Genomic DNA, 23,341 nt, shown 5'->3' on the forward strand with positions numbered 1-23,341 from the left:
AAGAAGCATCTATCTGCATCCATCCAATGTATGTACAGTCCAGCCTGAAGCATGTATGCTCACATACATTGTACCTACTATGGTATGATGCAGTCCGATCGTCCTCGGGCCTTCGCAAACCTTTCCAAAAACCCTCCCCCCGGTTACCAAGTTTTCTTGGCCCCCAGGTCATGTGGACACGGCAGCTGAAAAAGCAATGCAGCAAGATCTCACCAAGCTTGGCCAGGGCAAGGCGGGGTATGCCGTGGGGTTTCGATCTCTTGGTGGGGCAGCTCCTGCTAGGATCTAAGCTGCTGCAACGCTCCTGCCGCTGCCGCTGCTGCTGCTACGTAGTACCTGCTGTACAGTAGTCATTTTGCTGCTCTTACGATGAACCCTTCCTCCTTTTCTTCTTCTCATCCTTGCAGGCTCTCTGCCACCGATTGTGACGGTGAGCTGGTGCCACTCTTCAAGAGATCCCTGGCGCAGATCTGAGCTGATAAGGATGCAAGCTGTCTGCACTGCTCACCATGGTCACTACCCGCCAATTTCCACCGAGTCGTCATTGCGTCTGCTTCTGCAAGATACCTGTCTTGTTCGCATAACCGAAACTTCTAGAGGCCATTGCAACAACCTTAGACAATCTTCGTCCTCGAGAAGGTTCCTCCTCCCAGCGTTCGTCCCCCCCCCCCCTTCTTTTTTTCTTCTTTTTCTTCGAAGCTGCGATGTGGAATCACCATGGTACAATGTTGCTACGATGTGACGTCGTGAGTAGAGAAGTCTAGACCGTGTGCCAAAGAAAAGAGGTGCCTAGGGAAAAGCAACGAATACTCACTAAGGATCGAGATGGTTGCGGATCGGGCTACTCACCTATGCACTAGAAAAAGGAAGAACAAAACTCGAGGTGCTCATCCTACGACCGAAATGAAGCAACGAGGATAGCGAGGGTCAAGCGGCCGCAGGTAAGATGATTCAAGACAGCGGAGTCTTGAGGTTGTAAATATTGGCATCCCGGGTCGTACATTCAGCTGGATTGCTGAATCGCAGAGGCTGAAACGTCGGTAGACATGCCGGCTTGCGACCTCGATAGGCCCAGACGTTGCTCCCTAAGACAATACACTGGCAGAAGCAAGACTACCAGGACAAAAAGATGACTGCAACCTCTGCAGGGTAACAGCCACTACGGGGTCATCCCCCCAGGCCAGGACGATCGCCTCCCCTTCTGTACGATGCGGGAGAAGGCAGCTGCACCAAGGGATCGGTCGCTTTTACTTCTTTGGCTATGCAACGAGCAGGCCTATCGGATGGATGCACATCCGTACGTGGCCACCAAAAGTATAATGGGTTCCGTGCACACAAAGGTTGCGTATCTACTCTGCATGCGGGGGTATTCCGGGCTGATGCAGTGGACTGCCGGGAAACCTCCGCTCTGCATCACTCATGATGCCGCCACCAATAGAAATACATGCCGATCATACAGGACGAAGACGAGGAGGACGAATTCTGAGAGCGACAGATAGGCACCAAGTCAGCGGGAAAGAGGCCCACGGGTGGCAGAGGCAAAATGCAAGATAGTGAGCGAGTAAACGAGCAAACGCATACAAGAGCTAAACTGGAGCAGAGAGCCCAGACCGTCCGGGTGGTCGTTGGCAGACAGGTGCAGAGCAAAACAAGAACGTATCGTGCCCGCCCAGCTCTCACCCACGTCACTAGAGACAGCTTCTAAGTAGATGCCTGGGACCAACACGAGACAGAGTTGATGCAGCTGGGCAAAAGAGGATGATGATGCGGGATGTTGTCGCCGACGATATTGCATATAAAGGTAGCAGATCAACACGTTTGCACGAGCGTAGCGTCTCAACGCGGCAATAGCCAATCCCACCGGAGGAAATGAAGGCCACGGAGGCATGAATCTGGATGACAACATGAGCCTGATGGTCCATGACCTCCAGTGTCTCGCTGCTTTGCAGGCTCAGACGCGTGGACTCAATCTCGATCTGCATTGGTTCCTTTCAGTTCCGGTGGACGGTCTTCAATCGTCCCTAGGCAGCCTCCCGGGACCCTTATCTAGTTGCTCTCTCCTCATTAGCGATCCATAGATCAAACGATGATCCTCAGAGCCCGAGAGCGGGAAGATGCATATGCCCCTGGCTCGCCAGCCAAGAGGCTTCGGATCTTTCTCCCATCTGAGACTCTTGGATGCAGCTAGCCACAGACATGAGAAACGTGGTCAACGACCTGGCCCTCGGGGTTGAGTGTCTGGAGATGAGCCAGTCAAGAGTGGTCTGGGCTCGCAATGGCTGAACACTCGTACGACCAGAGTCGGACCTTGTCACTGATTTCCGAGTTGCCAGCGACAGCAACGACATCAGATATCAAGCCAGATGTTGAGGGCCACCCATCTGACAAGGCTTCAAATACGACGGAGGTCATCTGTCGCTTGCTTGCCCCCTTGAACGTTCCATCACATGGGCGCAGTACATCCCGATCCCGTCAATATCGGTTCTGAGATAGGCGAGCTGCCGGTGGTATTTCCTCACACGTGTCCTCGCTCGCTCGGACGCAGATGCTAGGCGAGGCGTCCCCCTGGAGCGCCAGAGCACTCACCCGTGACAGCCTCACCGGGCCTCTCTTCCCGGCAGCCCCTTCGCGTCTGTCTGAGTGCGCGTCTCTGGTGACTCTCGCTTGCTCACGAGGCATATTGGCGGGCGCCATGGTAACATCGTCCATGCCGTGCTGAATCCCTCCCTCCCTGGGCGGGACCAACTGACACGGGATGATGAGCATCTGTGTGTGGCCCCGGAAGAGCACCCTCAGCATCCCCGTGATAACGAGAGGTAACACAACGCCTGCAGCCGCTCCGAAAGGCTCGGATCCTTGTCTCGCGTCTTGGCCACAGGCGACCTCGAGCCGCAGCACAAATCTGGTGTGTCTCTCGGCCGGAGCACCAGAGGCACCAACCGTTTCACATAGAGAGCACTTTGAGAATTTTGCCATTTCTTGACCAGATCCTGTTTCTCGATAGTGCCACCCAGAAGGATAGCCCATGTGGGAAACGCCATACGGCAATCAGCCTGCTTGTTGAGCTCTCGTTCCCCATCGCACAGCACAGGAAAAATGTCCTGCGCTTTGGCTCAGGCCGTGACAGGGGACATTGGGCCTTGGCTTCAAGGACCGCAATCGTCTCCTCAGGCCGACGGCTCAGCCCAAACGTCACCGTCCATGCTCTCTCTCAAAACAAGTCCCCCTCTCCCCTCTCCATCATCCTTCCCTATACATCTACCGAGACTAGGAGCCGCGAGTTGAACATTCAGCTGCCTTTTCCTCTCAGTGAGGGAACGGTGAAGCTACATCTCCTTCTCCTTCATCGTCATCAGATCACGTATGTGATTCCCATGCCGTTGCGACTGGGGGCGTTCTCCTGCTGAAACCCAGGGGCATAGGCCACGGACCTGAGTCACCTTGCCGAGCGACGGACTGACGGCCACCTCAGGGGACAGACGAGACGGCAGCTTCAAATGAGCTCCCTCCGAAAATTTCTGCACCTTCACTTGATGGACAGTGGCGTCCAGCAGCAGGTGCCGGGCCACCCGGTTGCTCTGGTCGTCCCCCTCCTTACGACAGACAACCCATTATACGCTGGCACGTGGCTGGCCACCCGGACGCCTTAGGAATGTGAGCAGTCTCAGGTGCGGCGAGGGAACAAGGCGATGACACAATTCGCACGTTCAAGAGAAGCCAAGATACCGATCAAGAATCGTCATTCCTTTCGGAGAGGGCAATCGCATTCCTGACGGCGTCGGGGAGCTCAACCGAGAAGCATTCACACCTGACACGCGCGTGGGTCGTCCGCCCCAGGAGGTCTCATTGTAGATCTGGGCCTAGGCCGGAATGGTCAACATAAAACATAGGATTGCCCAAAAGGGAACGGGTCGCCACGTCTCAGGTGGGCGAGAGTGCGTTGAGGTGAGGGATGCAGAATTCCAGAATACGAAGTTGCGTCAGAAGGGGAAACCACCACCCTGGCCCTCTGTACGTTGAGGATGAACTCTGGTCGGGAGCAGCCGGCTCGTGAGGCCATCACCAGGCTTGCAGGGCGCGTTTGTTCGCGGGCGGTAAGGGCGGGCGGAGCACTGCCACGCCGAGAGGACCCGCCCTTCCCCTTCATCCTAACAGGCCACCTCTTGCGGTGGAGATGGCGTGTGCGCACGATAAGTCGTGTCCTTTTCCCTTCTTTTTTGTCTCCCACCGTCGGCAGGATACGATCTCGCAAAGAAACACTTGTACGGTTAGGGAAGGTCTCCTTGTCCGATTGGTTGATCTGATTGTGTCGCATGGAGCAGCGAAAGATGCCTGTGCTCTTTGCTCCGGCGAGAGATCAAACCTCTGTCCGAAACTCGGAAATCTGCCACGCTGACTGACAGTGTGCCAGATTGGTCAATTTTGGTCGAATTCTGGCGATCCTGCGGCACGCCATCAGTGAAGACGGTAACTCATCACGAGAGCAGATAATAAATTTTTTTTTTTTTTTAATATGGAAAAAAGAAAGAAAGAAAGAAAGCGAATGATGACAGCGCTGTGGTAGTAATTGTTGTTGTTGCTATTGTAAACCTGTTGGATTGGCCCGTCGTTTCACACATTATGTTTCCCTACTCTCATGTCGGTGCTCGAATTGAAGCGATGAGCCGGCTCGGGCTAAAAGATACGGTGGTTCGTGACATGATACAAGCTATTCCTCTGGCTTGACCGTAGGCTGTAGCCACGGCCAGGTCTCCGAACCTTTAGTACTGGCCAGGTGCGCATCACGACACCGCAGCCCCAGCACCTAATTGACTTACACTTGACTTGAACACATACTATAATACTGGGCTATGTACCTAAGTACTTACATGGCAAACGATGGCAGACAACGGAATGCACGCGGGGCAGGGCACAGGCAAAGTACTTAAAGTACGGGGTCAAGACGGCTGGGCTAGTTTAGGTCGGTCGATGGTGAGGCGTTAGTTCCTGGTTTTAGGGTGACACTAATTGCGTTCCTGGACCCCAGCCCGCGTGCCCATCTTTTGAGACGGTGGTCCTCATGACACAGCAACTGACAGGACAGCGACAAACCACTTTTGCCGCCCCGCCCCCCCTACTCCTTCTCTACATTTGTGCTCTCAACATAGACAATTGTATGAGGACAAACTTGACTGCTGAGCAGAGTTCGGGCCGCCAGCAGGGTTCTGATCTAGTAAAACAAAATGACAATGAGGGCTGTGGGTTTTCTTTCTTTTTGCTTCTCTTTTTCCTATGGGAGTTCGATTGATTGGACCCTTTCGAAGAGGAATCTTTCGGGTGGTGAATCTGGAAACAAAATCCGATTTTTTTTCTCCTCTGTCTTTTCGTTTCTTTTTCCTTACTCGAGTCCTTGTCGCCCATGTTTGGTGGTGCATGATCGAAGCGGCGAATTCGAGTGAGTTTTTTTCTTCTTCTTCTTCTTTCCACCTCCTGGGGTGGGGAGTTGGCAGGAACCTTGCACCCGCGTGAGACGGTGGCATGAGGTTGAATAAGCTGTACGTAGTAGACTTGTGGACAGGAGATCCCAGTATAGCCTTGAGCCACAAGGCTGCCACCTGTACTCAGTCCCAAAGACATAATGTTCCTGTTCCTATGGTTACTATGTAGCTTCTCGAGTCAACCCTTCGAAGGGCCATGCACCGCAAACTACAGCCGGACACTACCATGAGTACTAGTCGATGGTATGATATCGTCCGAGCGCCCACATCAATGCGCCAACACCACACCGCCCGCCCGCAGAAGATAATAACGCGTTCTTTTGTTGGCAAGACTGTTCATTTCTCACACTTCGTGATGGAGATAATATTGGATGTTGGTTCTTGGTCTCTCTCAGCACTATGCCAAGCTGGGCGGAAGCTGGACCAGGTCAGTTCCTTTTTGTGGAATGATGACGGGTGCTCCGTTCGCCTTGTGGGATCAAGCCTCTCGCGTGCGAACGCTCACCGTCATGTCAGCACACTTTCACCGGGTCTGACTTCCTTTTCTTCTACTATAGATTCTATTCTATTGTAACTTTTACGGTGAGAGGACAGGATGGGAAAGGTGGGGATGAGTGAAGGGAGGTTCCTACGTACTGTCAGCATCGAGACCGTAAGATCACGGCTGTGCGGGCTGAAGGAGTTGAGATGGCCTTGTTCAGCTCACGGGCCATGTGGGCTTGCCGTTATGTGTGTTAGCGAGCGCCCAAGGAATGGTATGTGGAGGCTTAACAGGGCACTAACACTCCTCCCTGCTTCTTCTTTTAGCCAGGAAGGAGGCGCTAGGCAGTAGGGCCCCCTGCCCTCGTGGACACCATGAAGGTCGATCCCCGTTCCGCTCCCTGCAGGTGCAAGGTAGACAGTACCTCACGGCAGTATGCGAACTGCAGGGTCGCCGGAGGTACCGTACACAGACCCCAGCATTGCCCAGATGGGCGTCCGGACCCAGCCACGCATTGGCGGCAATAATTCATTTGAGCCCCCCTGCTTAAGTGCGGAGCCCATGGCACACAACGAACCTATCATGTGCAGCCATGCTTAATGGTCCCTGTCTTGTGTGTGTGCACGAGAAAGGGAAAAGCAGAGCGTCAGGGCCCAGGTCCTCTCTTCCTTGGGGGTTTCCCTGCGTAGTCCCGCCCACACTACGACAGTACGAACTCACACACCCACCACACCAACGCTCGGAGTACCCACCACAAAACCACCTTTGGGTCCCTCCCTACGCCCGCTTCTAGTTCAAATTTTTTTTTAACCCCCATCCCACGGATTATCGTCCGGTCGCTAGACAAAAAGCAGAGGAGGCAGAGAATTGGGGGAGAGATGGGGCCTATGCACCCCATGCACGGCAGCATCAGCAACAGCCGTGCGACCCAAGCGAGATCATGGGTCCCGGCTCAGAAGAGAAGGCACCCCTCGGCCTGGACAGCAAGAAGCTCGGTGGGGTTCTCGTGGCCGGTACCCGTCGGGCCCATAAAATGCTGCCCGGCTGCTGGGTCCAAGAAACGCGGCGCCTGACGCAAAGCTGTCAATCAGGTACGATCTGGGAAATAGCCTTTTGAAACGGAGGGCCAGAGTCAAGAAACGGGCAAAGGGGTTTTCGTCCTGTTGGTTCCAGACTTTTGGTCCTCTTTGCACACAGCAACTTGTCCGGCATCTTATGATTTGACATTACAAGTAAAAGCCAAACAAGCATTTATGAGAACGACAATGAGGGGGAATGATCATAATGGTAGCAAGCCACATCAATAGCCCGTTTATTTTTCTTGCAGGTTGAGTACTATGGTACTGTAGCAATCAGGTCGACCTCTTCTCTGCGTCTCTCCCTAGGGTGCCAAGTGTGAGGTGCCACAGTCAGGAGGCTAATTTTGAGAGCTCAAAAGCTGCATGGCCCCAACTCTAGCCCGCCCGGACCGTTGACTAGAGCCTAATTAGTATGGCCATAGTTCACCGTCCCTTTGGCTCAGCACGGCAACGCCAGATCAGAGCCTTATTGTCCAGCCCGGCGTTCTTCTTTGTCCCGCCCGCCCCCATTGTTCAAAGACAGGAACGGCACAGGGCCACCAGAATGGGCCAGGCAGGATTGTCACTCTTGTGACTAACATAGAACGACCACGGGGCTAACGAACGCTCACTAATAGCTCCATCTGGACCGCCACCCGTCTCGTCATTTTAACGTGGGTGCCAAATATAGAGCTTTCTCTTGCTCACCCTTTGTGGTGCTGCACTTTTGGCTCTGTCACTTCCACCTTGGTCTCCGCTGCCAGATTTGGAAAAGAGACAGAGAAAGAGAGAGAAGAGTCGGGCCTCCTCTCCACTCCAAGACGAGAAAAGAGGAATAGGGTACAAGCTATGATTACGTGCGCACCCCAGCACAGCCGGATCCAGCTGTGCTGCCGCTGTAAGCACCATGGACGGACCATCTCTGGGCGGGTCTTTTACGTGCGTGCGTGTCTGCCACGAACACGACAGCTTACCATTCTCGTGGTGGATGGGTGCATTGTAGGTCTGCACTGCCGCATGCTGCTGCTGCACTGCACTGCAACTCTGCCTACCCACCGTCTCCTCATTTTACTCTCTTTTTGTGCGAGTTTGGGGGGGGGGGGCCAACAGGGCACTCAGCACACATGCGCAGGGCTATCCTTTTTTCTCTTGTCTCTTTCTCTCCTCTCTCTCTATCTTTCTCTCGTTCCCTCCCATGGTCTCCGACTCCTCGACGGAAGAAGAAGAAGAACAAGCAGGAGGGGTCTACAAACGTACCTTGGGCCCTCTTCTCTATCAGGAGCTACTGGAGATGTGCACCAGGATTTAGGCATCTTGGCAGGTACCGGAGGATATAGATTTGTCCCCCTGGCTTCATGCAGTCAGAGACAAGGGTCCCGGCTAACGAGATGGGATCAGCAGTCCACACCGTCGTCGCTCCTCCTCTCTGGCCCCCCCTTCCCTTCGAAGTGTGTTTCTCCTTCCGTTTCCTGTCAATCCCTCCAATCACTCTTCACCCTGGTCCAGCCCTGGCCCGGCGTCCTTTCTTTTGTGCCCATGGTTTCCTCGCTCCTTCCCTCAACCCCATCCCGACTTCTCGCCGCTCCTAGGTTCCTGATCCCTACTCCCTGTCCATTGTAATTTGTTCGTGTCCCGCCCTGACTTGGCTTCACTACTCGCCTTCTGTCTCCTCTTTACTCTTTTTCTCCCCCTGCCTCCTTGTCTTTCCCTCGGCTCCTCCCTACCTCCTCGCCTTCCTCTTTTCCCTCCTCCTCCTCCTCCTCCTCCTCCTCCTCCTCCCCCTCCCAACCCGAACGTGAGGTCTTTCACACGACTGGGCAACGGAACGATAAGTTCTCTTGTACCACCAGCGAAGTCGTCGTCTCTTTTTGGTTCTCTCTTCCTCTCCAACGGCCACTCGAAACGTTCGACTCACGACGATCTCAAGGCTAAACGAGAGATATCATCTTGATCTCCCCGTGCGGATCTCCACCGTGCCAAATCTGCAGACGTAGCCCCAGCCTAGCCCGCCCGCCCAAAAGGCCGAGCCAAATCCAACTAGGCCCCCCTTTTCCGAAATTACACACCCACGGTCCTCCGCCCAATGTAATGTCGGCCCTCGACTGATTCTCGAGACCAACACGACCCTCAAACACACCTCGTTTTCTCTCTCTCACCTAAATCACCTCGCCGTCGCTGCGTTGTGATTATCCCATCCCAACCTATTCTGACGGGTCTCTCGTCAAGTCGCTCATTTTGACACCACCCCATTCAGCGTTGATTTTTCTTTATCTCGACGTTGATATTTCTCAACACATCGTCCCGGTTCATAGAACTGTCAGTGCTTCTCACCACCTCCTCTCGGTCTCCCCCCTTTTCGTCCATGCCACGGTGCCCTCGTGGATCCGAAACGACTGGATTCTCTTCCTTGTGAGGCAGAATGGCCTGTACTGACTCTTCTCTCATGTAGATTACACTCGTTGGCAATATTTGTCAAGTACATTCGTTACTGTCTCATTCCTGACAGTGAGTTTCATCGCTGAAGTGGCCGCCCTCAACCCCGTCCGGGCGCTGACGATTGATTTATCGGGAGCAGTCACAGAAACCACGAAAAACAACCAAGAAAAGAAAAAAAAAAACGACCTTCTTTTCGCTCATCTTTTTGGCTTCTAATTCCAGCAGACAATCATTTCTAAAAGACACTGCCACGGATGAATTGGTCATAGTCACGGGAGGATGCAGACAAAGTCGCTTCTGGTCACTGCGCTGGTGGCCGTTTCGACGTTCGCCAGCGCAGAGCCAGTGGCCAAGCCGAGGATATATTTTCCTCGCGAGGTGAAAAGGTCATTCCCAAACGTGACTGCCACCACCAGTTTCACGTCTTCGGTTGCCTCTTCGTCTTCCACTGTTGACACCACCACTCTGGACTCCTCGACGTTAACCACCCGGTCACTGGCGGATCTCACGAGCAGCCTCGGAGCGACCCTTGGAGTGAGCCTTGGGGGAGGATCTTCACTATCCCAGTCCCTACCCGATACCGATGCCTCCAGTGGGACAATTGCCTCTTTTCCTTCATCAGCGGCTGCGAGCTCCAGCGAACCGGAATCGTCCTTGTCGTCAGCTGCAGCTGCAGCAGCAAGTAGTAGCTCTACCGTTGTCGACAGCAGCACTTCCTCTTCAGCAGTCAGCTCTTCCACCGATGTTGACAGCACTTCTTCTACTTCGGTAGCCGCTTCTTCCACCGGTGTCGACAGCAGCACTTCCTCTTCGGCGGCCGCCTCTTCCACGGATGTCGACACCAGCACTTCCTCTTCGGCAGCCACCTCTGCTACCGATGTTGACAGCAGCACTTCCTCTGTAGCCACCTCTGCTACCGATGTCGACAGCAGCACTTCGGCAGCCACCTCTTCTACCAGCGTCGAGGCTTCGCAGAGCGCAACACAGGCTACAACAAGCCAGGCTTCAGCATCGAGCGTCGATTCCGCTACCGCTGCTACTGCAACCACCTCTGGTACGCAGGTGACGGCCGCATCCGCGTCGTCGACCGCTGACACCACCTCTGCCGCCACTGTGTCATCTTCGGCATCTGTCATCCTTTTCCCGACCACGGCGGTCATCAGCTCGAGCACTGATGCCACGACCTCGGCCGCCTCGTCCGCTGCGACGGTCTCCTCCGCGAGCCTGGGCTTGAGCAGTGTTTTGTCTGGTGCTAGCAGCGTTTTAAGCAGTGCAGCATCCGATATTTCCAGCGTTCTTGCGCCGACCACGACCACAGACACCGCCATCACCTCGACTCCTGCTACCACCGATCAGACTACGGCTTCTACTAGTGACACCGCGATCAGCTCTGGTACGTCGGCTTCGGCAACAGATGTTACGACTCAGTCTTCCACCGCTGCCACGACGGATGATAACACCAGCACTTCTGCCACAGCAACCACTACAGGGTCGGTGTCCGTCGCTTCCTCTGCAGCAACAAGCGACTCGTCTGGTGTGGAGTCATCTTCTATTGCTACTGAGACCTCGAGCACAGGTATCTCTGCGACCGAGACGGCCACCACTACAAGCTCGGAGGACACTTCAAGCACTGAGGCTTCCTCGGGCTCTGCTGCGACCTCGACTGGCGCACCTACAAGTGCTTCTGCTTCCGCAACACTGACAGGCAGCGGCTCAGCTTCCGCCGTATCTTCAACAGGTGGCCTGAGCATTGGGCTCTCGATTGGCTCGGGCACGGGCTCGGCAACAGCAACGAATCCTCTGAGCTCCATCGTTGACAGCGTGACGTCCGGTATTCTGTCCGCAACAGGTGGCACCTCATCAAGCGGTGTTGTATTTTCTGGCTCGACGGTCGCTACCGGAAGTGTTACTGCGACTGGCACAGCTACCGGCACGGCTACTGGCACGGCTACTGGCACAGCTACCGGCACTGCGACCGGAACAGCCACTGGAAGCGTTTCTGGTACTGCCACCGGGACTACCACTGGTACTGCGACTGGTACTGCGACTGGTACTGCGACTGGTACTGCGACTGGTACTGCCACTGGAACTGCTACTGGAACTACCACTGGTACTGCTACTGGTACTGCTACTGGTACTGCTACTGGTACTGCTACTGGTACTGCTACTGGTACTGCTACTGGTACTGCTACTGGTACTGCTACTGGTACTGCTACTGGTACTGCTACTGGTACTGCTACTGGTACTGCTACTGGGACTGCTACTGGGACTGCCACTGGTACTGCCACTGGTACTGCCACTGGTACTGCTACTGGATCTGGATCGGCCAGCGCTTCGAGCACAGGCTTTGTCACTGGGGCTACTACGTCCCTTGGACCCTCTGGATCCGTTAGCCAGTCGGCCACTGCTACAAGCACTGGTGGCACGATCACATCAAGCACGGGTCCGAGTGGCAGCAATTCGTTGACGAGCTCCGCAAGCCCAACCGGCACGGACGTCTCGGTGATTAACAGCACTGACACTGCAAGCGCTACCGAGCTCGGAACCTCGACGACGAGCCTGCCTACGACCGTGACGCTGTCACCCAGTGACACGACGTCTGCGACGGAGACCACTCCCACGTCGACCGTCGTGGCTGTTACCACTACAGCGTCGTCGCAGAGCTTCGGCACAAGCCTGCTGCCCACCTCCACCATCACCGACTCGTCAGCCTCTTGGCTGCCCACGACAATCATTGTTGCGCCCACCACAAGTTCGGTCACCGGAACCACCGCAACTTCCACGTCAACCGTCTCGACAACGCTGCCAAAGGCCATTACCCCCAACAGCGCAACTTCACCTATCCCTGACGGGACCGAGGAGATCCAGATTGCTTTCAAGGAGCCCTTGAACTACGAGTTCGTGGCGACGCACTCCAAGTCCGCGGCTCAGCTGCTCCAGGGCGTGCCTGAGCTGCTGCTCTTCGAGGGCCAGATCACCAACACGTCTCTTGTCCAGATCCGGAGACTCGAGCCGCTCGACACTCAGGACGCATATGGCTACATCACCACCCTTGCCATCTGCACGTACCCTACCAATCTGGTCAGCACTCTTGCTCTGGACATCAAGATCCCATCTGCCAGGCTGTACCAAGACACGCAGCATGCTCTCCTGTACAACATCTCGCAGCAGATCAACTCGGCCATCGGCATCTACCTTGGCGATGGCGTGGGTGACTCGAGCTCTACGGGATCGTCTGATGGATCTGGCAGCACCGGATCGTCCTCGGGCAGCGGCAGCGACGGTGGTACCTTTGCCAACACGTCGGCGTCCAGCACGTCTTCCAATCAGAAGGCCAAGACGGTGGGCATTGCCGTCGGAGCCTGCGCACTGGCTGGTGCCTACGGTGGTGCCATGTTCCTCATTGCCCGTCGGTACAAGAGAAAGAGACTTGCGCGTACCCGGTCCAGCTCCCTCTCGAACCCTTCGATGCGCCAAACAGGCAGCCCTGCCCTGATGGGTGGTGCGCTCATGAGTCGGGAATTCTCCAACTACGGAGCCGTCTCTGGCGGCGGCGGCGGCGGCGCAGCAGGCGGGCGTGACAGCCAGACCAGTGGCAGGAGCAACATGAACAACTCGGGCCGCACAGCCTACATCTCTGCTCCTGTCGCGGCGGAGAACTCGCTTGGATGGAACTGATCCGGAGAGAGCGAGGACGGACAGGACATCAACGCATACTGTTTATTGCATCACATGCACATGACGGCATTTTCATTTTTGTTACTCGTTCACACTTTACGATACCCTTCTGATCCGCTTCAGCGCACAGCATGTTACCGGTGTGGACCCATCGAGTCACGAAACAAAGACCTTGGGCGCGCGCGCCGTGGGACTCGGTTATCATGTGGTGTTACATATTGTTTTAACCTTCGTCTCGATGGGTTAGTCAACCACATCTAGCTTTTATTTTGATATAGCCGACAGCTGCCTTTAGAGGACCAGTCCCCATATTATTTTGGTGGCGAATTTGGTTCTGGCAGCCGGAGGGAAATTGCTTTTTAATATCCTATTTTTTAAACAGGCGATGACGAGGTTGGGATGACAGTTGGCCGCGCGTGGGGAGGCAACAAGAAAACACAAAAGGGGACGAGGAGTTCAAACAATTAGTGTACAGTTAGAGGCTATCATGAGCAAACTGTCACGAAAGTTCTGTACATTCAAACCAGGGGAAAGGAAAGGGAGGAACAGTGATAGATACCCAATGAGGGGGTGTCTTTGGGGGACAGCCAGTTTTGGGTTGGTGGTTGGTTGCATTTGATTTTCAACATCAAATGGCATTGCGGACAAACGCCTCGATCATGAGGGCCTTTACTTCCATTGCCCTGTACCATTTTCTTGACTCATATAAGAAACAAAAAAGACAATCTAGACGATACCGTCGCGGTCGACAGACCTGATTCTTTTTCAAAACTTGCAGCCTTCTCTTGCTCTCGCTCTATTGATGGTTTCTGTTGGTCTCCAAGTGAAAGGCACCTGATGTAGCACACACCACTTTGTAAAATTGATTTGAAGAGTAACGCCCACCAGACAAATGGGCTGTGTATCAAGTCGCAACGATGCTACTAGTTACGTTTACTATTGATGGCCCCGATTAATTTAAACGGCCAGGTGGCGGGGGAAGAAATGAAGGGCGTTCACTGTGGTAAAACTATTTATTTATGACACTTGCATAAATAATAGAGACGCATCTTGACGCCACTTGATTTATCCTTACCCCCTTTAGTCATATCAGCCGCAGGCGTGAGTGTGAGTGAGAGTGAGAGAGACAATAAGAAAAGCGGTCGGTCAATCGGTCTCGCTTGATGGGGAAGACGGGTGGTGGATGAATGGATGAGTGGGTGGGTGGGACAGAAGAGGGGGGGGGGGGCCTTGTACGATTCCACCACTGCCCCCTGCATACAATATTACCATAGTACTTACAACAACAACCACAACAACGACAATAACAAGCCTCACCACCACCACCTGGCCAGTCTAATCATGGCATGTCCCGATTCGGGATATTCCATCTAGATTTCTTGCCTTCTCATTCTTCTATTCCTACGCTCGTTAGAGGCAACCTATTTCGTTTGTCCTCTCTGGAGTTTGGTTTTCTAGTGTTCATTCCCCCGGCCCAAGTCGAGACGGCACAGGGCAGGAGGTTGTCCTCGCCTCCTGAATCCCCCCGTCCCCCAACCCCCGCTCTTTCTTATTCTTCTTCTTCTTCTCCTTCAATCCTTTGATTTGAGGAGGAAAATGGTCCAAGAGGAGAGAAAAAGAGAGATGGTCGAGGCAGAGAGCAGTCGGCTAGCGGCCATCAGGGACCTCGCAGCCAGCCGCGAGGAGGACTCGACGTCGCCAGGGACCATTCATCTCACGCCAGACAGCAGCAACGAGGAGGACGGTGGAGGTGAGGATGAGGATGAGGATGGAGATGATCACGTCCTGGTCGACCCACTCCTGAGGGATGGGCAGAGTGAGGTGTACGAACTGCGCGAGGGTGTTGGTCGTGGAGGGCGAGGCATGGGGAATAATTACCGCTCTCATCATCATCGCCACCATCGCTACGACGACGACGACGACGACGACGACGATGACGACGACGATGACGATGACTATGATGGTGATTTTGGTGGCGTTGAAAGTGTTTGGTACGATGTTGAGGATGGTGGGATTGTCTATACTGCTGAGGAGGAGCGGGCTGTGGTGAGGAAGTTTGATCGACGGCTGGTTCTTTTTGTTGCGCTGCTGTATCTCTTGAGCTTCCTAGACCGGTCGAGTGAGTACTTCCTTTTTTTTTAATCCTTTTTTTCTATTCCCACCCTCCTACATCTCTCTCTTTCTTGATGTATCGAGACAGAGGGGTCCGAATCCTTCGTGGCCCATGTGGCGTACAAACTATTCCCTTGGTTCCCGACAAACAGTCTCGAAACCATCGAGGGCACTAAAAGCGTAGCTAGCCACAAGGGGAAAGGGGAAGAAGGGAAAAGAAGAACGACTGACGACTATGATTAGACATTGGCAACGCATTTGTGGCAGGGATGAACGAGGACCTTCTCCAAAGCACCGACCCTATGCAGGCCTCCTCCTCTGCTCCCTCTGCTTCTTCCTTCTCCTACTATGAACAAGCCCTGACAGCCTTTTACGTGGCCTACATTGGCTTCGAGTGGCTATCCCTCCTCTGGGGCCGTGTCCCAGCCCACGCATACGTGTCGGCGGTGGTGCTGTCGTGGGGGCTGGTGGCGTCGTTGCAGGCGGTGGTGTCATCCTATACGTGGCTGACTGGGCTACGGTTCCTTCTGGGCATCGGGGAGGCTGGGTTCACGGGGATCCCCATCTACCTGAGTTTCTTCTTCAGGAGGGAGGAGCTGGCGCTTCGGACGGCAGTCTTTATCTCTGGTAAGTGTGTATGTGTTTGTGTATGTGTGAGAGAGAGTGTGTGAGAGAGAGTGTGTGAGAGAGAGTGTGTGTGAGAGAGAGAGTGTGTGTGAGAGAGAGTGTGTGAGAGAGAGTGTGTGTGAGAGAGTGTGTGTGTGAGAGAGAGAGTGTGTGAGAGAGAGTGTGTGTGAGAGAGAGTGTGCGTGAGAGAGAGTGTGAGAGACAGAGAGAGACAGGAGAAAAGAAACAAAGGCTGACTCTTTGAGAATCAATAACTAGCTGCACCGCTGGCCACGACATTCGCCTCGTCCCTGGCCTGGCTGATCCTTAAACTCGGCGAGAACGGGCCCATCGCTCCGTGGAGGCTACTCTTCCTCCTCGAGGGATTCCCAGCTGTCGTGGTGGCTACGCTGGCATGGAGGATCATCCCAGACTCGCCCGAGCAAGCCTCGTACCTCACGAGGAGGGAGAAGCTCATCGCACGTCAGCGTCTTCTCACCTCAAGCAGCAGCGGCGAGGACCACCACAAGCAGCAGCAACACCAAGACCACGATGGCACGTACAGCAGGAAGAGAAAGGGCGGCGAGCACGAAGAGAGCAACGACGGCCACGATAATGAGGAAGACGACGACGACGACGACATGTACGCAGACGCAATGACACGATGCTGCCAAGCCCTCTTCACCACCCTCCTCGACCCTGTTCCCTGGGCCACAGCAGCCATCCTCTTCCTCACCAACGTAGCCTACGCCTCCCTCCCCGTCTTCCTGCCCAGCATCCTCACCCAGATGGGCCACACCCCGCTCGCGGCCCAGGCCCTCGCCGCCCCGCCGCACCTCGTCTCGTTCCTGGCCGTGCTGGCAGCCGCCGCCATCTCGGATGCTCTCCGCAGCCGTGCGTACCTCATCGCCGTCGCTGCTCTGATCTCTGCCCTAGGCTATGGATTTCTGGCCGCGGCTCGCTGGCTCGGCGGCGGCGGCGGTGCTGGTGCTGCTGGAGACGGAGGAGATATGCTGAACATGGCTCGGTACCTGGCCATCTACCCTGCCGGGGCGGGCCTCTTCTGCGTCGTCGTGCTCACCATCGCGTGGAACGTCAACAACGGCGGCAAGGGCCATGGAAAGGGGGCGGGGTTTGCGCTGATGCAGGCCGTCGGGCAGTGTGGCCCGCTCGTGGGCACGAGGCTGTACCCTGCGGCGGACGCGCCTTGGTTCGAGAGGGGGATGGGCATTTGTGCGGGGTGTATGGTCGGGGTGGCGGTGTCGGCCGTGGGGTTGCGCTGGTATCTTGCGAGGGCGAACAGGCGGTTGGATAAGAGGGAAGAGGAGGAGGAGGACGGTGATGAAGGGGAGGCAGAGGGTTTGGTGGGTGGGAATAGGAGGAGGAGGAGGACGGGGAGGAGGGGCGGTGGTTTGGCGAGTGAAGGGTTTCGGTATATGTTGTGATTCTTTTGATTTGTACATTGTTCGTGTCCATATTCGTGATGAGTGTACACATTTAGGAGTGAAAGATTCTTCTTCATCATAACAAGCTTGATCCATATCTACCCAACTGTCTGTCTTTTTGTTTTGGTGTGACTTTTTACTTCATGGCAAGCGCCGCCCCCTCTCTCACACCAGCTCATCTCTCCAGGGAATACTGTCCTGCGCCCCTTTCCTCTCCACCGTCCTCGCCGCCGCCCTGTTTGCCTTTCTCACCGCCGCCTCCACATCAAACTTGCTGCTGCCACCATTGCCACTCACCACCTCCAGTGCATACTGTCCCACAAACGTGTCCCCAGCAGCCGTAGTATCCACCACCTCCCGAACCTTATCAGCAGGCACCAGACCCTCCTTCCCGCCGCCGTCCTTCTCCTCCTCCTTCTTGTTTCCATCCCGAAAATACACGCCCCTGCCCCCGAGCGTAATCACCACCGCGCCCACCCCGCGCCCCACAAACCAGCCCGCCACCTCAGCACACCCTTCCTCGGTGTCAAGCTTCGCCACAGGCAGGCCAGACAGGATCGACGCCTCCGTCTCGTTGACGACCAGGTGCGCGAGACCCGCATACGCATCCTCGGGGAGAGGCACCGCGGGCGCAGGGTTCAGCAGGACCGAGACGCCCTGTCGCCGCGCCGTCTCGAGGGCGAGCAGCACCGTCGGCAGGGGGACCTCGAGCTGCATGATCAGCAGGTCAGGCCGCCTGCCGACAGCACTGGTGCCGGTGCCGGCATCGGCCCGACCACCAAACACCCGCGGCGCGATGACGCGGTCAAAGTCAGCAGGGCTCACGCCCAGGTGGTTCGCCTCCGGGCTCAGCACGATGCGGTTCTGGCCCGTGGGCTCGTCGACGATGATGATGGCTATGCCTGTCTTGAGGGTAGACGGGGCGGCCACACCGCTGACGTCGACGCCGTGGGCGCGGAGGTTGCTCTGGAGGAGCGTGCCGTAGGTGTCGGCGCCGACTGCACCTACCATGGCGACCTCGGCCGTTGCCCCTGTTGAGTGAGGGGGGAGGTCGTCGCCTGAGGTCGATCCTGTGGGTGGACGAGATCGAGAGAGTTTGGCGCAGGCCACGGCTTGGTTGGCGCCCTGGTTGATTTTGTGGTGAAGTCAGTAAAGAAGTATACACCACAACTGAACAAGTGTGATATGTAAGAGAGAGAGAGAGAGAGAGCTAAAGAGTACATACCTTGCCGCCGGGGGATACAGCAAAGGAGTTGGAGGTGAGGGTCTCGCCAGGTTCCGGGTGGTGAGGCACGTACGAGACGAGGTCCATATTGAGGGAGCCCAGCACGCAGATGCGTGGGAGCGAAGAGGATGATGCGTCAGATGTCATGTTGGAGAGGTGAGAAAGAAAACTCCTGATTGCTTCTTCTTTCTTTCTTCCTTTCTCCTCTCTCAGTGTACAGGTGTGAAGACTCTTGATAGGTTTCGAGTTTGCCTTCTCTTTTTTTCGTTCTTTCTGTTTTCGTGTTCGACGTTGACTCAGGAAAGGGAGGAGTGCGAGCTCAGCAGTCAAGACAGGCAGAGCAGATAACTTTCAAAAAAAAACAAAACCCCACGACTTCAATACTTAATCACTACAAGTAAGTGAGTGAGTGAGTATAAACTGTCAATGGTGTACTTTCGCTGGTATTGCTTGAGTATCGCTTAATCAGATCCGACGCAAGCTGCGCACGGCCCAAAGGTAAGAGTGGTTCGATTGTCGATCGGGCATCGTGGGAGGAAGGGATGACCTTGTACTTGGCATTTAGGCAGCCTGAGTGGCGCCATTACAGCAGTACTATCCTACTGTACACAGTGGATGGGCACGCTGAAAATGAATCCACCACCTCCCGCCAGCCACTGTACAGTACAACACCATCCACTCAACCAAGAGAAGAAGAGAAAAATATCATATTGTTCATGCTTCATCCATAATTCATTAAGATATCAGGAAGAATAGTAGTCCATCATGTATTTGTTTGTTTATTCATCAAGGCAGTCTGACCCCTGAAATGCTGTGCCCAATTCCCATGTTACTGCTGGGCACAACCGCATTATTTCTTTCCCATCTTATCCAGGGACCAAATAGTCAAATATCAACGCCAGAGTACGCCTCAAACTATGCTGCAGTGGTATCATGATCCCAAATAAAAGTCAAATGCCAACCGTATAAACCCACCCAGAAAGTCCCGTCCGTAGTATAACACATCCCTAGAAAAGGGGAAGGTGTGGGGGGGGGGGGGGGAGATGATGAATATGAGAAACCCAATCCCTTTGTTGTTCTTCTTCTTCAGGCCATCTTCTTCCGTTTGCTGGGTCGTGGATTAGTCGCCCCTTGGTCGCCATCCACAAAGTGATTCTTCTCAATCTGGTGCTGTCTCAGGTTGTCCGGCCGGTTCTTGTACTGGCTCATACACCCGGGGAAATTGCACTTGTACAACTTCGGCGGTTCGGTCGAGTGCTGGAGCCTTTTGTGCTTTGCCATGCTGCCGTGGAACCACCGCGGGTCGCCCTTGGGCCGATACCCGCACGTCTCGCAGCACGCATTCGCCTCCACCTTCGTCTGTTGTGCTTGCTGTGCCTGTTGTGCCTCCTGCTGCTGCTGCTGCTGCTGCTGCTGCTGTGGCGGGGATGCGGACAAGGAGGTCGCCGGTGTCTGTGTCTGAGTCTGCATGGTGTTCTTCGACGAGGCACTGCTCGCAGAACGACTCAGATCTGGCCACGTGGCAGTTGTTTTGTCTGTCGTCGGCGTCAGGCCCTCTACTGTGCTGCCTGTAGATGTGGATGGCACATCCAGATCATGCCAGGCCAGGTCCAGAAGAGGCTGCAGTTCGATATCCATGTCCATGAGGTCATCAGTCATCGGCGGCGTCAGCAACTCGAGGAGGGCATCATGATCAGACCCGATGGCCGAGACGACCTCGTCATCGACCGGATCGGCCTCCAGATCTGCAATGAGTGCTTCACTGAATGAAATGCCGAGGGCATGGTAGTCCTTTCGCTGTGAGGTGCCCGCCCCGCTATCCAGGTCGTAGATCGGGTCACAGAGCCTGCGGACGAGAGGGGCATAACTATCAAAGTATCTGGAGGAAACAATACAGTTCTGCACAAACAAATCAGCCCCGAACTGTTCTCTCTTCGGCCTCAGAGAGAGGGAAGCAAAAGAGGGGGGAGGGGGGGCACTGACCTGTCCGGCCTGGAGCGCTTCCAACTCAAACCGCCGCGTTGAGCGTACAAGCCCGTTGGTGATATTCTGGTTTACCTTGCTCAATTGTGCAATCAAGCCATCCACATCATGAAAGCGGTTCACAAGGACTGTCAATATGTTCATGACAGCGTCGACATGGACGGCATGGGTGCTCTTGTCTGCGGCTTGGGCGTGTTTCCCACGTAGTTCGGAGGCACGGGTCTCAAAAGAGGAGCCCAATATCGCACCCATCTCGAGTTCTGGGTATGAGCAACATTAGTCCGTGCATATTTCGAGAACAAATCGGAGATATTCATTGGAAGGAAGAAGAAGAAAAGGAGGTAGTTACCGTCGAGAAAGTTTTGCGCGACTGAGATCAGGGGGTCCGCTTCTTTGGCTACTTTCTCTTCTCCTACAGTTGCAGGGCCCTTGCCTTTGTTGCTGGGGGACCGTTGAAGATGAGAGGTTTGGTCACGGATAAGCTGGCTGAGTTTCTGATCGGTCATATCGCCTGGCTGCCATATGGCTTGGGCCACCTTACGAAATTGTGTCCGATCGGTAGGTGTGAACCATGCCGAGTAGATGAGGGACTGGGCAAACAGTTCGCTAGATCGCCCGGAGGCACTGGTCCCATACACGACGAGGGAGAGGCTGTAGATGATGTGGATCAGGGAGAGCGTATCAATCGGTGAGGACAGAGGGCGGCCATCTAGGATGCTGCGCAGAGACGCGAGGCCTTTGTGTGCGATGGTGCTACACGACAGCATACCGAACTGAACAGCGAGGGGGTTCTTCATATCCTTGATCTTTGCCTGTGAAGAGATGATGTGCTCTTGTAGTGCATCCCATGCAGCAGCGACAAGAGACTTGGCCTCGGATTGGGGTGCTGCTAGCTGTGCAAAGCTTGGGGGTGGCGGTGGTCGCACAGCGAGTGACTCGTGGTCGTCCTCATCAAGAGCGAATGCGGCTGGATATGAAGCGTCGACAGATGTCAAGCCTGCATCAAAGGCGAAGAGAGGATCCTGGAGGCCCAGGCCCAGTCCATCGGATGGCAGCTCATACAAGGGCGGCATGTCGGCCGGAAGTTCTGAGATGGTATGTAGGGGGTTGGGTGGCGGGCACCCATCGGTGCAGTCTCCATCAAAGATGGCGCCGCCCTGGGAGACGTCCATGGGACTCAGGAGGTCCACGGATGCCGACGTGAAGTTGGTCTCCAGGCCAGACCACGCAGTCGAAGGGGCACTCCACAGCGACGACGACGTTGATATCGAACTGATGTTGCTCACCGTGCTGGTTGTGGACCTCACCGACGAGCTCGGTGACAGGTTTTTGCTCCGTGCGGAGGGGGAAGGGGCACGCGGCGCCAGGTGAGGCTGCTGGACTGCTTGTGAGGGCAGATGTGGTGCTGGACATGCAGCAGACAGGCTCTCGAATGCTGGAGCAGCTGCCGAGAGATCACAGCAGCTAATGGGTGACATGAAAGGCGTGGGCTGCCATTGCATGGATGACTGTAGAGGGACAGAGTCCAGCTCGGGCAGCAGCAGGTCCTGCGGGTTGATGGCAGGGACAGGAGGCTCGATGATCGTAGTAACCTCGGTCGAGTCGATCTCCAGAATCTCAGAGTCTGTCGAGGATAGCTCCGGCTTCTCAGGCAGGTCTAAGTTCAGCGCCTGTGATTCATGATAGCTCGGAGGGGCCAGCATGACGTCCTCGTGGATGGGTATCGAGTCGGGGCTGCCCTTCCGGGACTTGTGTCCCAGGGTGGAGAAGAAGGTCTTGGCCATGGACAGCATCTTCCTCCTCCTCGAGGGGTGACCGATACAGCGGCGGCATTTCATGTCGTCGAACGTCTCAACCCGGAAATGCTCGTAGCACCAGTATTCGCGGGTGGGTAGGTGCTGGCACGCGGCCAGGTGCTTCAACATGTGTTCGTGGTCAGGGAAACTCTTCCTGCACCGGAAGAGAGGGCATTGAAGTTTCTCGCTGGAGCTGATGAGAGGGCTTGAGTTGCGCCTGACGGCCACCCAGGCGAGGAAGCGCTGGTAGGAGCAGTCCTCCTCGGAGGTCTGGCGGGTCCTGCGACATGATGAGCATCGACAGGCCCCTCGCGCGACGACGACAACGGCAAGAAAGAGGATGTAAACTCACACGCATGAGATGGAAATGTTCTGCGCACTTGGGGCAGACGGAGAGGATGGTGAGCCCGGTGATTGGGAGCATGATAGGGGCGGCGGCCTGGACAAGAGGCTGCTGGCCATCTGCGTAGCCCGCCGTGACTGGCGAGTATTGGACGGGCCCGCAAGGACCTCGTCCATGGTAGATCCCCTTCCCATCTGTGGTATGCAGGTCAAGACTCGAGGTGGGTGCGGAAGCGGAAGCGGGAGCAGGCTCGGATGCGCGCAGCAACACACGCTCTCTCTCACTCTCTCTCTTCGTATTTCGAAACAATCGCTTAGACGGGGCCCCGTTTTTTGACGCGCAGATAGAGGCGGCGACGACGACGACGACAATAATAACTCGGCCGGATGGTGTACTGTAGATTGAGCTCTTTCGAGGTGGCGACAAATCCGTCAGCAGCACCAACCCAGTGGTTGGAATTCTGTTTGTTGGTCCAGACCACCTCATAAGGCTCGGGGGCCAGACGAGGCAGCCGTACGTCTCACGGTGGACCGGAGGTTAACAGAGGGGTGGGCACGTCTTTCCTGCAGGTGGTCCTACGTAGGACTCAGCAAGGGCCGCACACCCGCTGCGGTGCGGTACAGCGGCGCCAGTGAGCGCACAGAGAGTGAGCGAGTGCCCGCAGTGCCAGTGCAGGTGGGCCACGCAGCCCACCCGCTTTG

The 23,341-nt window shown here is 55.5% G+C and overlaps 4 protein-coding genes across 4 annotated transcripts; 2 read left to right on the top strand and 2 right to left on the bottom strand.

The window, feature by feature from the left end:
* Positions 1-12,524: 12,524 nt before the first annotated feature.
* M406DRAFT_321705 (uncharacterized protein) lies at positions 12,525-13,130 on the top strand (the record flags this gene model as incomplete). Its single annotated transcript, XM_040919543.1, has 1 exon — positions 12,525-13,130. A coding segment is annotated over one exon (606 nt), but the record flags the coding sequence as incomplete, so codon positions are not given.
* Positions 13,131-15,164: 2,034 nt separating this feature from the next.
* Positions 15,165-17,226, top strand: M406DRAFT_24537 (uncharacterized protein; the record flags this gene model as incomplete). The annotated part of the gene is made up of 4 exons (XM_040916326.1): positions 15,165-15,249; positions 15,486-15,869; positions 16,128-16,337; positions 16,500-17,226. Coding segments are annotated over 4 exons (1,406 nt in total), but the record flags the coding sequence as incomplete, so codon positions are not given.
* Positions 17,227-17,458: 232 nt separating this feature from the next.
* Positions 17,459-18,665, bottom strand: M406DRAFT_251904 (Ribokinase-like protein; the record flags this gene model as incomplete). The annotated part of the gene is made up of 3 exons (XM_040916793.1): positions 17,459-18,041; positions 18,078-18,418; positions 18,519-18,665. The coding sequence occupies 3 exons, from the start codon at positions 18,663-18,665 to the stop codon at positions 17,459-17,461; spliced, it is 1,071 nt and encodes a 356-aa protein (XP_040778711.1).
* A 939-nt stretch (positions 18,666-19,604) lies between these two features.
* Positions 19,605-22,816, bottom strand: M406DRAFT_328810 (uncharacterized protein; the record flags this gene model as incomplete). The annotated part of the gene is made up of 4 exons (XM_040920364.1): positions 19,605-20,417; positions 20,502-20,761; positions 20,851-22,577; positions 22,650-22,816. 4 exons carry the CDS (start codon positions 22,814-22,816, stop codon positions 19,605-19,607), a joined length of 2,967 nt encoding a protein of 988 aa, XP_040778712.1.
* Between the last annotated feature and the right edge of the window lie 525 nt (positions 22,817-23,341).

This window comes from Cryphonectria parasitica (assembly GCF_011745365.1).
Source record: "Cryphonectria parasitica EP155 unplaced genomic scaffold M406scaffold_3, whole genome shotgun sequence".
Classification (NCBI taxonomy): Eukaryota; Fungi; Ascomycota; class Sordariomycetes; order Diaporthales; family Cryphonectriaceae; genus Cryphonectria; species Cryphonectria parasitica.